General features: G+C 41.3%; 1 protein-coding gene across 1 annotated transcript in view; it reads left to right on the top strand.

Annotated features, from left to right (window-relative positions):
* Positions 1-1,474: 1,474 nt before the first annotated feature.
* TGFBR2 (transforming growth factor beta receptor 2) overlaps positions 1,475-12,118 on the top strand; it is a gene marked incomplete at both ends in the record, with an annotated part of 28,731 nt that continues 18,087 nt past the window's right edge. The window contains 4 exons of the mRNA XM_029084846.1: positions 1,475-1,548; positions 2,991-3,141; positions 4,800-4,990; positions 5,293-5,295. Of these exons, the coding sequence (XP_028940679.1) occupies positions 1,475-1,548; positions 2,991-3,141; positions 4,800-4,990; positions 5,293-5,295 (419 nt within the window). The remainder of the gene's footprint in view (positions 1,549-2,990; positions 3,142-4,799; positions 4,991-5,292; positions 5,296-12,118) is intronic.

Below are 12,118 nucleotides of genomic sequence, written 5' to 3'. Positions count from 1 at the left end.
AAGAGAGTGATGTTGAGGTTCACATACAACTCCAGGTTTCATCTCAGGCCCATTGCAGGTGTTGATTTCAGCATCAGCCTGACAGGGGAAGGTTAATCTTGGCTTTAGTTTGGAAGTAGATAGGTTACCACAGTGGGCAAGGCCGGGCTGTATTAATGACCAACACACCAACACCTGCTAGAGCAATATGACAGTGTTAGGGAAAGTAAACTGCAGTCTCACTTTAAATCAGATGCTGAAGCATGGAAGAAAGTTTGTCCACCTGGGCAGTGTATCCAACACCTTGAACTGCCAGAGGAATTAGCAGAGGCATTGCACTCTCAGCCTCTATTACAAGAACTTTTTGAAGAAAATTCAAGTGTAGTCAGTTCTGGAAGTCATAAAACCCCATTACTTTTTGCCATTAATGTAACCTGTTAAGAAGTTAGCTGGGACTAACTACCCAGCCTGTTGCTAATAATTGACTTGAGGCCTACCACTCCAATGTAGAAACTTAAGGTATGTGACCTCGTAGTGAATTTCTGCATTCCAGATAGTTGTTTGGTTTTTTGTTTGGTTGGCTTTTTTTGTTTTGTTTTGTTTTTTTGTTTGTTTGTTTTAATCAAATTGCTTGGTTTGGAGATTCCTCCTTGGAAGAGGTCCAAACACATTTTCATATGTTTGTTCCAGTGGGTGAATCTTAGCAGAACCTGACATGGTTGGGAAAGGCACAGGAACAAATGTTGCCTCTCAACAAACACAATGTGTTTGAACCAGTTTACCTAAGAACCCACCTTCATGTGGCTTTTGGCTCCAGTGCTGTGGGCACTAGAGAGGACTGAGTCGTGCCTGTGGCAGAGATATCCATCACGACACAGCTGCCCAGTGAAACGTGGAGCCATGTTTGCTCAGAGCTAAAAACAGCGTAGATGCAGCTCAAGTCTTTGCAGTCTGAGTAGCAGATGTCTTTCCCCTCCTGTGCTCAGTTGTGAGCTGCTTGACACCCTGCCACAGATTTCCTGTGTGAACTTGGGTGAGTCACTTCATCTCTCCCTTGATATTTGTCTGTACTGTTCATCCAGGCTTTTAGGACCCTAGGTTGTCTCTTACTGAGTAGAGGGACAGTCCCTCATTATCAGGGAGTTTTAGTCATTACTGAAATCCAGATAAATCAGTAGAGCTATTAGTTTCTCTTCAACGTGTGGTAAATAAGAGGTACCATCAGAAGAGAGGAGCAATTTACCATAATGATGATTATATTTACAGATTATTTTATAGAACACTAGATTCAACACCTTTTGAGTTCCTACCACACTTACTTCAATGAGGTGTTGTTCTTCTGCGTGGCTTCTGGGAGTTGTTGCAACACAAATAATTAAGAACAAGAAAACTTTATCTGGGACTTAAAATTCAGCCAGCCTGCAACATGCTGCCAGCATTCTCCACCCGAGTAAGTACTCCCAGTGAGCTCACCATAACCCTCCCCTCTGTGTAGGGGCTTCTTCTATACGGTTAAAATCATTGGGAGTTTTGCCACTGATACAATGGCAATAAGATCAGAGACCTCAGGTCAGTACCAGAGCATGCTAGTGAGAAGGATGTGTGATTTGGATAAAGAGGGAACACTTTTCTCTCAGTCCCTCACAATAGCTCAGAAATCCATTGAAAATGTTAGCAAGAGGCCTTTTTTATTTCCTGCTGGAAAAAGCATGTATGTTTAATTCCTGTAATAAAATATTGTAATGGTAGTAAATAGTGAAGTTCTAGAAGGAAAAAATTGATTTCTCAGCTAATGGAGGAGGGGGAAATTGTGAATCCCTGGTTGCCTATTATTGGTTGACTAGCAACATTTGGCCACAGAGAGCAATAGAAACATAGTTTTAACACGCAGGTGGCTACAAGAGAAGGGCTGTGCTTTATGAAGCCCAGTATCTCCTTAAAGTGGTTCAGCCTATTTTTCCAAATATGTTACAAAGCGAGTCAGACTGAAACTGTTGTAGATAGTCTGCTCCACTTCAGATAGTTGCACATTCGTTTTAGCTTTACAAAAAAGTTTATGTTGGCATTTTCTGTTCCTTGTAGTCATGCTGGCTTTTCAAAATAGCTTTTGAACTAAAAATATGTTTCTTGAAATTCATACACTGGGACAAAAAATATCTCTTCCCTTACTGCTACCACACTGAAGCAGATGGTGAGTGCTAAGACTTGGAACCAGTAGGCAAGTAATTCTTCAATGGTTGGGTGCAGAAATGTGGCTTTTGGGTCAAAGTAGACTTCTACGAGACAGCCTGTCATTGCAAGTTCATTTGAGTTCAAAGTCCCCTTGAGTTATCCCTGGAAGACTCCAGCAGCAGGTTACATGAGCTGCACAGATGCCCTGTTGCATTTCCAGCTTGAGTTTCACCCACAGCCTCTGACAAACCATCTGCCTTAAATTGAATTCAGTTCCAGCTCTGTGTTTTTCTATGTGAACAGTAATCAGATTAGGGACGACACCCAGGTTATGCCTCAGGTTAGTAATGACAACCTTACAAAATTCATCATGATCCATGTCATAATGATGTCACCTACCTAACATGCATTCCCAGTATGGTATCCACAGTTACTTTGGCACACAGACCATAATGCAATATTATTGTACGTGAGGGAGATACGCTGCCTGCGAGTAATACAAATGGGTGACTGCAGAGTGGTTATTTCTGTGCAAACTAGACTCAGAATAAGCTTGACTCTGCAAATTACAAAGCAACTTTTGCTCCCTCTGAAGTCATTTCACTTTTCAAATTCACTTTGATTAACCTGGTTTTGACAGTGTGGCACTTACCCTGTTGTAAAGAAAATTGGTAGCTGTGAAAGGTCAAAGATTGTCTAATTTAAGGTGGGAGGCAATGTTTGCTGCTGATGAAAACCTTATCTTTATAGTGAGCAATAACACATTCTGATGATCTACCAGTATTGAGTTTCCTTCTCTTTTTTTTTTTTTCATTAACCTGAAATTATGTCACTTGTAGACAGAAATAAGGAAAATGGATTGCAAATGCCGAACCTATGCAAATTTTGTGACATTAAAGTAACAACCTGCTCAAACCAACATCAGTGCAAGAGCAACTGCAACATCACTGCTATCTGTGAGAAGAACAATGAAGTCTGTGTTGCTATATGGTAAGTTATTTCTTCATACAGGTGAGGAGGGGAGCACGCCCTCATTCATCATTACTTAGTATTTTCCTCGATTGCTGTGATATTCTGAATGTCTCTGTTTTCCTCACCAGGCTTTGCTCTCACTTCCAACTCGTATCTGTGCTCAGCATACTGAGAGTTGCTTGAGGTTAACAACAATTCTGATATGAAATGTTCTGGGGATTTTTTTCCTTTAAAGCAGTTCTGTTCCAGCTTATGCTGTTATTGGAAAAGAGGCATGTTTTTGGTCAAACCATTAAGCTGCATCCACCCACAGCACTCAGACTAGAAACAGATTTGAGACTCGGAGAGGATTGTGGTGGCATTTGCTTAAGAAAGACAATTCTTTCTCAGGTTTCAAAGTAAACTAGATTATGTAGATATATTACAGGAGGCTTATTTACCATGTATAGGTAGAAATACTTTCTTTTAATGGTAAAAAAAGTCTTCTGTGTATGTAGTGACTCTGATTAAGTGTGGTGCTTCTTATACAGCATATATCTAGGTTCAAAGAAATCAAGAATATATGAATAGGAGTTGTAATACCTTTTTAGGATTTCTTGACTCTAAACTTGCATTCCAGTCTAAAAACTGTCATTTTGCCCTTCCTAGATGATAAGGCAGTCCCACCAAAGAAAAACAGAAATACTTTTAATGAGTTCATAAGTGGGCAAAAGGAACAGAACTGAGTATTTGCAACATTGCTGCCGATTTAGGAACATAATTAGAATCACTTACAGAAAGATGTAATTAATTCATTTATTGGGGGATTAATTGTGTCCATTGACTTGAAGAGATGTTCAGCATAATCGGAAATAAACAACTTGAAATGCAGGATCAGTCCAGTGTGCTGTTCTGTATTTGTCCTGTGCTCCTTTAGTAAGTGATCAGTGTCTGTTATTGCCATATGAAGTGGCTGTAGTGCAATTTAAGATACATTCTGGATTTTTTTTATGCCAGTTTATCTAAAAGGTAAATGAGTTGAGAACTATATTTAAAATTCTCTTTGCCTCCTAGTCCTGTCTCAATGTGATGAAATCTGTGGACACAGGAATATGGTCCAGATTATCATCTGCAAGTATTTCCCTGAAAGTGAGGCAACTCTAGCTTGCACCAGTTCTATGATTGGTTTTGGTTTTATTTAAAAAAAATGAAGATTGTGAGGATAACTCCTTCAGTGCAGAAATTGTGCTGACTATAGGCTTCAAAAACAAAACAAAAAGGCCAACTCACTAGAAATTCCTCAGATTTTGAGGAAATAATTCAGTTTTTATCATAATTTCACACAGATTTTTACTGTCTACACAGTGACCACAAAAACCAAAAGTATGTTCTGAAGTTCACAGCAGTTCATTGAGCATTAGCCTGAATAATTCTGGGTGAGATTTTCAAAGGCAATCACTGGAGCTTAGTGGTAATACGATACAGAAATAACTGAGCCATTGTACAAATGCCCCAGTGTGAGGAGTCCAGACACAGCCAAATTTACCCCATTCAGGCAAGCTGGAGAAGAACATATGGTACTCTTTAAATCCCATTTGAGTTCTCAAAGAGGCAAATTTCAGGCAGGCACAGTCTTGTCTGCTCTGTTTGTAAAATATTCCTTCTTTGATTTCAGTTTTCTTCTTTTTCATTTTTAGGAGACAAAATGATGAAAATGTGACATTAGAAACAATATGCCATGATCCCCAGAAAACACTCTATGGTCACGTGTTGGATGAATCCAGCTCAGAGCAGTGTTTGATGAGGGAAAAGAAGGAAGATGGGGGATTGATGTTCATGTGTTCCTGTACAGGTGAAGAATGCAATGATATGCTCATTTTTCCATCAGGTAGGTTTAATGATTTACACTGCATCCCTAGGCTGTACCTTGCAAGTACTGTTAACTGTGTCATACCAATTGAATTTGGAATCACATTTTGTGGAGGAAAACTTCTGGGAGCAGGAGGTATTTTAGTCTCTTCAGAGTCTTGCGAAATCTCAACCTTTCTTTTCTGTGTTCAGAGCATATTTCTTCCTGCCAGGCTGTCATCCTTTTGAAGTAAGTCTGATACTCAGCTCAAGACATTGCACTTAAAATTGATGAAAAGAAAGACAAAAGCAAGATGTTCTGTTGTTCTGTTGGCACACCAGAATGTGACATATGCTAATTACATTATAAAACATAAACAAGAGGCAAATGCCATATTTAAGGCCTGGCCTCTTCTGAAAGGCTGTATTGCCATAGTGTGGCATCTGTATATACAGATACTGCTGTGTAACTTGACAGGATGTGAATTTAAACTCAGCTTCTCTGTTGTAACTGACTTGTTTTGTGGTGGACATGAAGTAGCTGCAAGGTTCCTTCACTGGTGGATATGGTACCTCATGGTTACTACAGCACAAGGATGCATACGGGAGTTCAGTTAAAGCAGTAAAATCTGAGTGTAGACCAAATCATAAGTGCATAACCTGTCCCCATTCTGCTTCATGCATACCTATATTGACCACTGCAAAGACAGTAAAGGCAGCACAGGTGTGTACAGACGTGGTGGACCTCATGCTGCACACACAGATGCACATGTGTGTGTGCACACACATCACTTTATTTTCTCCTACCTGCTGGATCCCACAGTGATTCTTTTACTGAGACCAAGTCAGGTCTTTTGCAGGCAAGTGTGAGGCCTCCTGTGGAGAAATTTGTGTGCATGCTTGTAAATGAGTATGGCACACAGCAGCAATCCTTATCACCTGGAAGTTCCTCAGAAAAGGAGGATAGGAGGATAATCAAATCTTTGTTATCTAAGAGAAAGAAAAGTTGGGACACTGTTTCCACTCCTGGGAAACATGGTGCATGACTGCAGTGAGGCAGCCCACTATGTGTGTGACTTCTAGCTCCTGCTTCCCAGCCCTCCATGAAGGTTAATTAGTTTCGTTTGCAAAACCACACCAGATTAGCCAAGAGCAATCTAGAAAGTCTTTGCCTCATTTGGCCCAGGCTGTCCATATCCTGTGCCATGTCCTTCCTTCTACCTCATCCCCTCCCCAAGCTTAATTTGCAACCAGACAATCTGCCTGCTGATCCGTGGTTGTATGACCGGTCCTGACTTGGATGAGCTCTAAAGGAGTTGGAGTAAATACTGGTATTGATGTGAGCACAGGTGATAAACCCAGGACATAATTCTAACAGATGGCTTTGATTTTATTGAAAAGAACTTGTTCCCAGTGAAAAGATCTTACTGTGTGTCAGCTGTCTTGAGTTTTTATACAAAACGAACCACACCCTTGTGGATTTTGGCTAATTTGTTATAAATTAGTCACATTATAGCTGTTTCTCCTGAAGCTACGTAGCTGAATACAGTAACTCTGACAACTGTGTGTGTTCTGTGTGCACGTTTACGAAAACCGTACTCTAAATTCAACACCAAGTGCCTTCATTCCCACCAACTCTGCAGCCCCTCTCACACTTCCAGAGCAGACTACCAGAGCTGTAGTATAAATTAAAACTCAGTCTTTTACCCTAATTCCTTTCGCTCTTTGGAGTGGAGCTTTTCCTTCTAGATCATGTGCTGTAAGCACTCTAGGTGACTCATGAAAACTGTGCCCTGCATTCACATGTAGTAAGTGAATAACTAAAATTAATGCAAAACTTAGGTTAGTAACATTTCCAGTTCATTCAAAAACACAAGTATTAACTCCAGTTGAGCAGGGGGAGAATTGAGGCTCTGTCATTCCTTTTTTATTGTTGTGGATTAGTGTTTCTTTTAAATGAAAACAGCCCCTTTGGGTTGCTTGCCTGGTTAGCCATGGCAGGAAGACAAACGATTTTTACAGTATCAGACATGCGGTTTCCTGTCTGTGTTTAACTTTGAGCAGAACATCACAGCCAGCTGGTCCACGGCTCCTCCAGACAACTAGATAATAGCCTGTAATAATTTTGCCTTTGGAATGACTGTCATCCAGATCTATTCTGTACGTTGTTCTTGCCTTTTTTTTTTTCTCTCTGTTTCTTGCACACCAGAGCAAAAATTTTTGCAGTGTTTTTGCACATCCTATAGTTTTAGAAAGTAGAAAAAAGCTAGTCTAAAAAAGCCTGATCAAAATGTGGTTGTACTCATTTATTAGCAGAAACTGAGATGATAAAGAAGATTGTAATTTTTTACCTGACAATCACAGCCTTTCCTTTCAAGCTATTGCTATAAGTGATCAGTGTTTTAGCTCTTCTTCCTCCTGGGTGCACACTTAAGACAGATCAGATTTAGTTTGTTCCTGGTGTTTCTGAGGTAAGAAAGAAAACTGTGGGTAAGGCAACAAGTTCTAATTTCCACCAGAGGTTAGTCACTACTTTCCAGTGATTCACATCTGAGCTGTTATGGTTTAAAGAATAATTGGTTTATGGCACTGTTGGCTTGTATCAGTCTTGCCTGTGAAGGGTAAACCTCCTCACTCCATTTTTAGACACAAACATCTAAAGGTTTCGGGTAGTGGGAGGTGTTGTGACTCACCCAAGTGTGGCTTTGGAAATGTTTGTGAAGTAGTTACATCCAAATAAAATGCCTGTTTCTTGTATGGACTTTCATTTAAAGTGCCAATCTGCAAAGTAAGAAAGACACAGTCAGGCATGTACCTAAACCTGCCTGTAGTTCTGCTGTGTCAGGGGGCTTCTGAACCTGATTCAGATCCCTGGCATTTCAGGCCATGGGCAGCTGGTGGAAAAATACCCTGTGTAGAATGTAGAATCACTCCAAACAATGTTCTGTATGTCTTGGAGAAATAACATACAGGAGACAGGTAGCCGCTGCAAATCTGACTACTCTGTGTTTATTTTTTAACCCCTTTCTTCTTTGCCAAACAAAATTGCGGGTGACTGGCAAGCAGTTTACACCCCTGTGGTGGAAAAATGCTTCTTACGGCAAAACTCAAGGCCAATCTGTTTTAATTATTATTTATTCAAATGTCTAATGTCCGTGTTACCAGAAGGCAAAGCCAGAGAGCAAAACCACTGGAAAAGGTTAGCCAAAATCAAGGCAAAAAAGGCTCTGGCTGGCTAGAAGTTGGCTAGGTGGCAGACACCAGCCTGCTTCTACTGTCATGGAAAAGATGAGTGCAGGACTGGACTATCAGGGCTTTTTCCTCCCTAATGTCTAGTTGTGTCTGGTGGATCTTTTGCATCTTGCTTTGCCTTCTTATGTTTTGACCTGTTATGGTGAACCAGGTCTCTTTGTAGCTGTTTGCACAGTTCCAGGCCTCCCTTGGTGTTTGAGCAGCTTTGTTCCCCAGCCTTCCCTTCGCCACACCATCTCCCAGCCTCTATTCAGCAGCCTGTGTGAGCCTGACAGAGTTCTTCTTTATTAACAATCCTAAGCTATTTGGCTGAGGTCAAGGCTTGTTTACCCAAAGGAACCAAGTAGGACTGTGCTCTTTCCAGCCTCACGTCTGACCCGTTCTCTGTGCACAGAGATGACCAGGCCCTCACTGCAGCTGAGGAAATGGGATACCTGCATGTTCCTCAGTGCATGACCTACCTGCTGTGCAGTACAACTTCTTCCTGTTATGCAGGCTCATTCAGCGGTGTGCAAAAGGGTGACCCCAGCAGTGGAGGCTGCAGACAGGAAAACAAATCTTTTAAGTGCTGCTGTTATTATATATGCATTTGTTATCTTGGGCATCGAGTTCAAATCCAAGCAAAAATGCAGAGATCTCAAAATTTGAAAACAGGATTTAAACTCTGGTTTAGAGTTGTTTCATTCTGATAAACTTACATGGTGATCATTTTTCATCCTCACCTGTCTTGCTATGCTATGTAGACCTCCATGCAGCATGCAACCAAGGTGGGGTTGTTCAGGTAGACTGTTTTTATTCCTCTTGTACTGCAACATGAAGTCATTATTTTGGGCATTCCCACTACACTGGGTTTTAATATGGCAGAAACCTTTAGCAGCACCAATGTATACAAGTTTTAATGATTTTCTGAATCATCCAAACAGTTGCCTCGAAGTATCAATACTTCAGTGATAGAGACGACTGACAGGTCAATGAGATTTTATGAGAATAATAAAGCTATTTGGGGAAGTGTGTCAGAGGGGGGGAGGGTGTTGTGCTGCTAACAATCTTCACATTGTTCATGTTTTTACTGAGTTTGCTAATTGAAAGTGTAAGAGACCTAAGTATTTGGTTAATCAATTGTGGCTGAGTCATTTGCCCAAACAAATTACAGCATATGGATTTGCAGTGTGTCAAGTGCTGTGATTGCTCACTGTGTATGGTTGTTACCTGGGAGACCTGGCATTGTTCTGCTGCCTGAACCACCACAAGCATGCCTGTGTGATGTCTTGTCCTGTGCCCAGATTGCAGGAGATATGGGTAATGTTTTAGAGTTTCCTTAACTTGGTATCTCTCGCTTGTCTCTAACATGTTCCCCGTCTCTTCCTTTCTTTCTCTCCTCTTCCTCTCCTTACTAGAGTGAAAGCATTAGTGATTTTACTTGACTGCATAGGAGGATCTCAGACTTAAGAGCAGACTTAAGATCTGTGCATAAACAGCCACCAGGCCATAAACATTCCTGTGATGAGTTGTCCAGTGCTCAAGGAACAGCAGAAGGGAGATGATTACAGCTGGACTGCTTCCAAGTGGATTTTAACAAAGGCTTTCATTAATCTGTTTTTCTGTTATCCAACTAACATGTTCAGAAGGTAACTGTCTTCCAGCTGCCCCATAAAAGAGGTCAGTAGCATTACATAACGTTGCACAGAGCCTCTCACCACTTCTATATTGGCATTGTTCTCTGTGTTTCCTCTTAGGTATTTGCAGCCGCAGAGTCCCACCCAATGCCTGCAGCTGTATGTAACCAAAGGAGAGGCCGTCTAATACTGAACGTCTGATTCAGTTAGTAGGATAGAAAGGAAATAGAATGGAAAGAGGCAAAAGAAGCCAAAATTTTGTTTTGCTCTGTAATATTTATATTGTTTGCTTCCTAGGAAAATAATCATGCAGAGCTCAGTTACAGATTTGTGTGAAAACAAACTAGGCAGTGCTCTTCCAGTCTGGTTGGCATATTTGTTACAATTTGCATCACTTGAGAGCTTAATAAGTGTGGGAACGTGGCCAACCTTTTATCAGGTTGTCATGGAAGAGACTTTAATAATTTCAGACAGAAACAAACTGTAACTAACACTGGCAACATAATATTTTGGGAAAGGTTGGAGGGGTGAAACTCAGGCTGAGAATAAAAATAGTGGTTAATGTGTGGCATCTGTTGGAACATATTGAAACTGGAGAGATTGATTTGTTCCAGAAAACCACCAGCAAACAGCAGCAGACACAGAGTTGTGTAACGGAGGCGTGTATCACAGAAACACAGTCACATCATGTAAAGTTAGAATATGTCAGCTTTCATATCGCAGAGTAGGAAAGCTCAGCTACAAAAGCCAAAATGTGTGAGAAATGCCATGTACACACAGTGAAGTGACCTGTTAGAATGGAAGAGATAAGAAGGGAATGCATCCAAGGGTGGGAGACTTTAAGCAAATGGGTTCTGTGCCAGCAAACCAAGGAATTACACTTTTTAGCCAGCAGCGAGGGAACAAAACAGCACCAAACTATTTGTTCTGTCTTAAAGCTTAAGAGTTTCTTAAACCTCCTGGGTGCTGAGTAGCATATTTGGCAATCAGGTGAAAGATGAAATTTTGCTTATGATAGATAAAATATCCATTACATCATTGCTGCCCAGCCTTCTCACTGAAGCAAACCACCCAGAGGCAATCAAGTTGCCTGCCTTCTGCCCTCGTGACTAAGATGCAGCCATTCCCACCAGGTGACGGATGCATATGTATGATTCTTCCAACATGTAACACATATAACTGAGCCACGTAACTGGGCATCTTCCCTGGGCATAACAGATGGCTTGAGTCTTGATCACCCTGTCATGTGTAGTCATGTGCCACAGGCAAAGCTGCTGGCCCCCAGGGGAGAGCAGCAGTGAGTGTGCCACTGCCCTCCAAAACTGCTCATACCATTGCCTTACTACCTCTCAGGAAGAGAGAAGTGGTGGCACTGGGCAGTGGCCTGCAGTAAGTGCCCTGAGGACTGGGTCTGGTCTGCCAGCCATATGTTGACTGCAGAGGAGCATTCAGGCTGGCAAATAACCAAAAGGTCAAGTGAATGAGTTCCCATACCTTTGAGCAAACATCCTTAGGGCCCAGATTCCGAGCCATGTGGATGGCAGTGCTTTAGAAAAACAGCTTTAGAAACAGGCTTTAGAGATGGCTTTACCTTGTCACTTCTATCTTTGAACCCTTATAGAAGGCCAGGCAGATCTGCCAACTACCAGAACTAGTGCCTCTCCAGGAGGCTGCTTCAGCAGACACTGTGTTTTGGATACCCAGGCAACATCTTTAAACTAAAAGATGAAGACATAGAGCTCAAACACAAGTTACTGGCCTTAAAAGACTTGGTTTACCTAGTTAAAAAATACTCATGTCAAATTCAGGAACTGGCTGCAGGAATTTAACTTTCAGGAAAGTCTACGAGAAATGTCGGGGTTTATTTTCCTCTGGATAGCAAAATACAGTCCACTGTGGTTTTAAAATTTAGTAATCTCTGTCTTCTGCCACCAGATGGTTCAGCATAGACCCGAGGATGGGGTGGAACTGATTTCCTGCCCCACAAAACTATTAAGTTGAAAAAAAATTCTTCATCTCCAGAAAGCATGGAAAATTAAAATGTTTCCAAGAAACTGACAATATAAAAAAAGGCAGGATAGTTTGAGGTGCAGCATTTGTGTTTGATTATTTGCAAGTATTTTGTGTCAGGATCAACCATTTTCTTAAGGAAAAAGCCCCCTTGCCAATAAAAAGCTCCCCACCCTCAGCCACAAAGCCCAGAAAACAATGCCTGTAAAATTAGCAGAAGTTTTTAAACACAAAAGTTGGATCAACTTTCAGACCACTATTATCCTCAAGATAGGGGTTTCAGGGAAGAG

The sequence above is a fragment of the Antrostomus carolinensis genome, unplaced genomic scaffold (genome assembly GCF_000700745.2).
Source record: "Antrostomus carolinensis isolate BGI_N321 unplaced genomic scaffold, ASM70074v2 scaffold845, whole genome shotgun sequence".
In the NCBI taxonomy this organism is placed as follows: Eukaryota; Metazoa; Chordata; class Aves; order Caprimulgiformes; family Caprimulgidae; genus Antrostomus; species Antrostomus carolinensis.
Note: the sequence above shows the minus strand (reverse complement) of the source record. Positions and strands in the feature narration are given on the sequence as shown.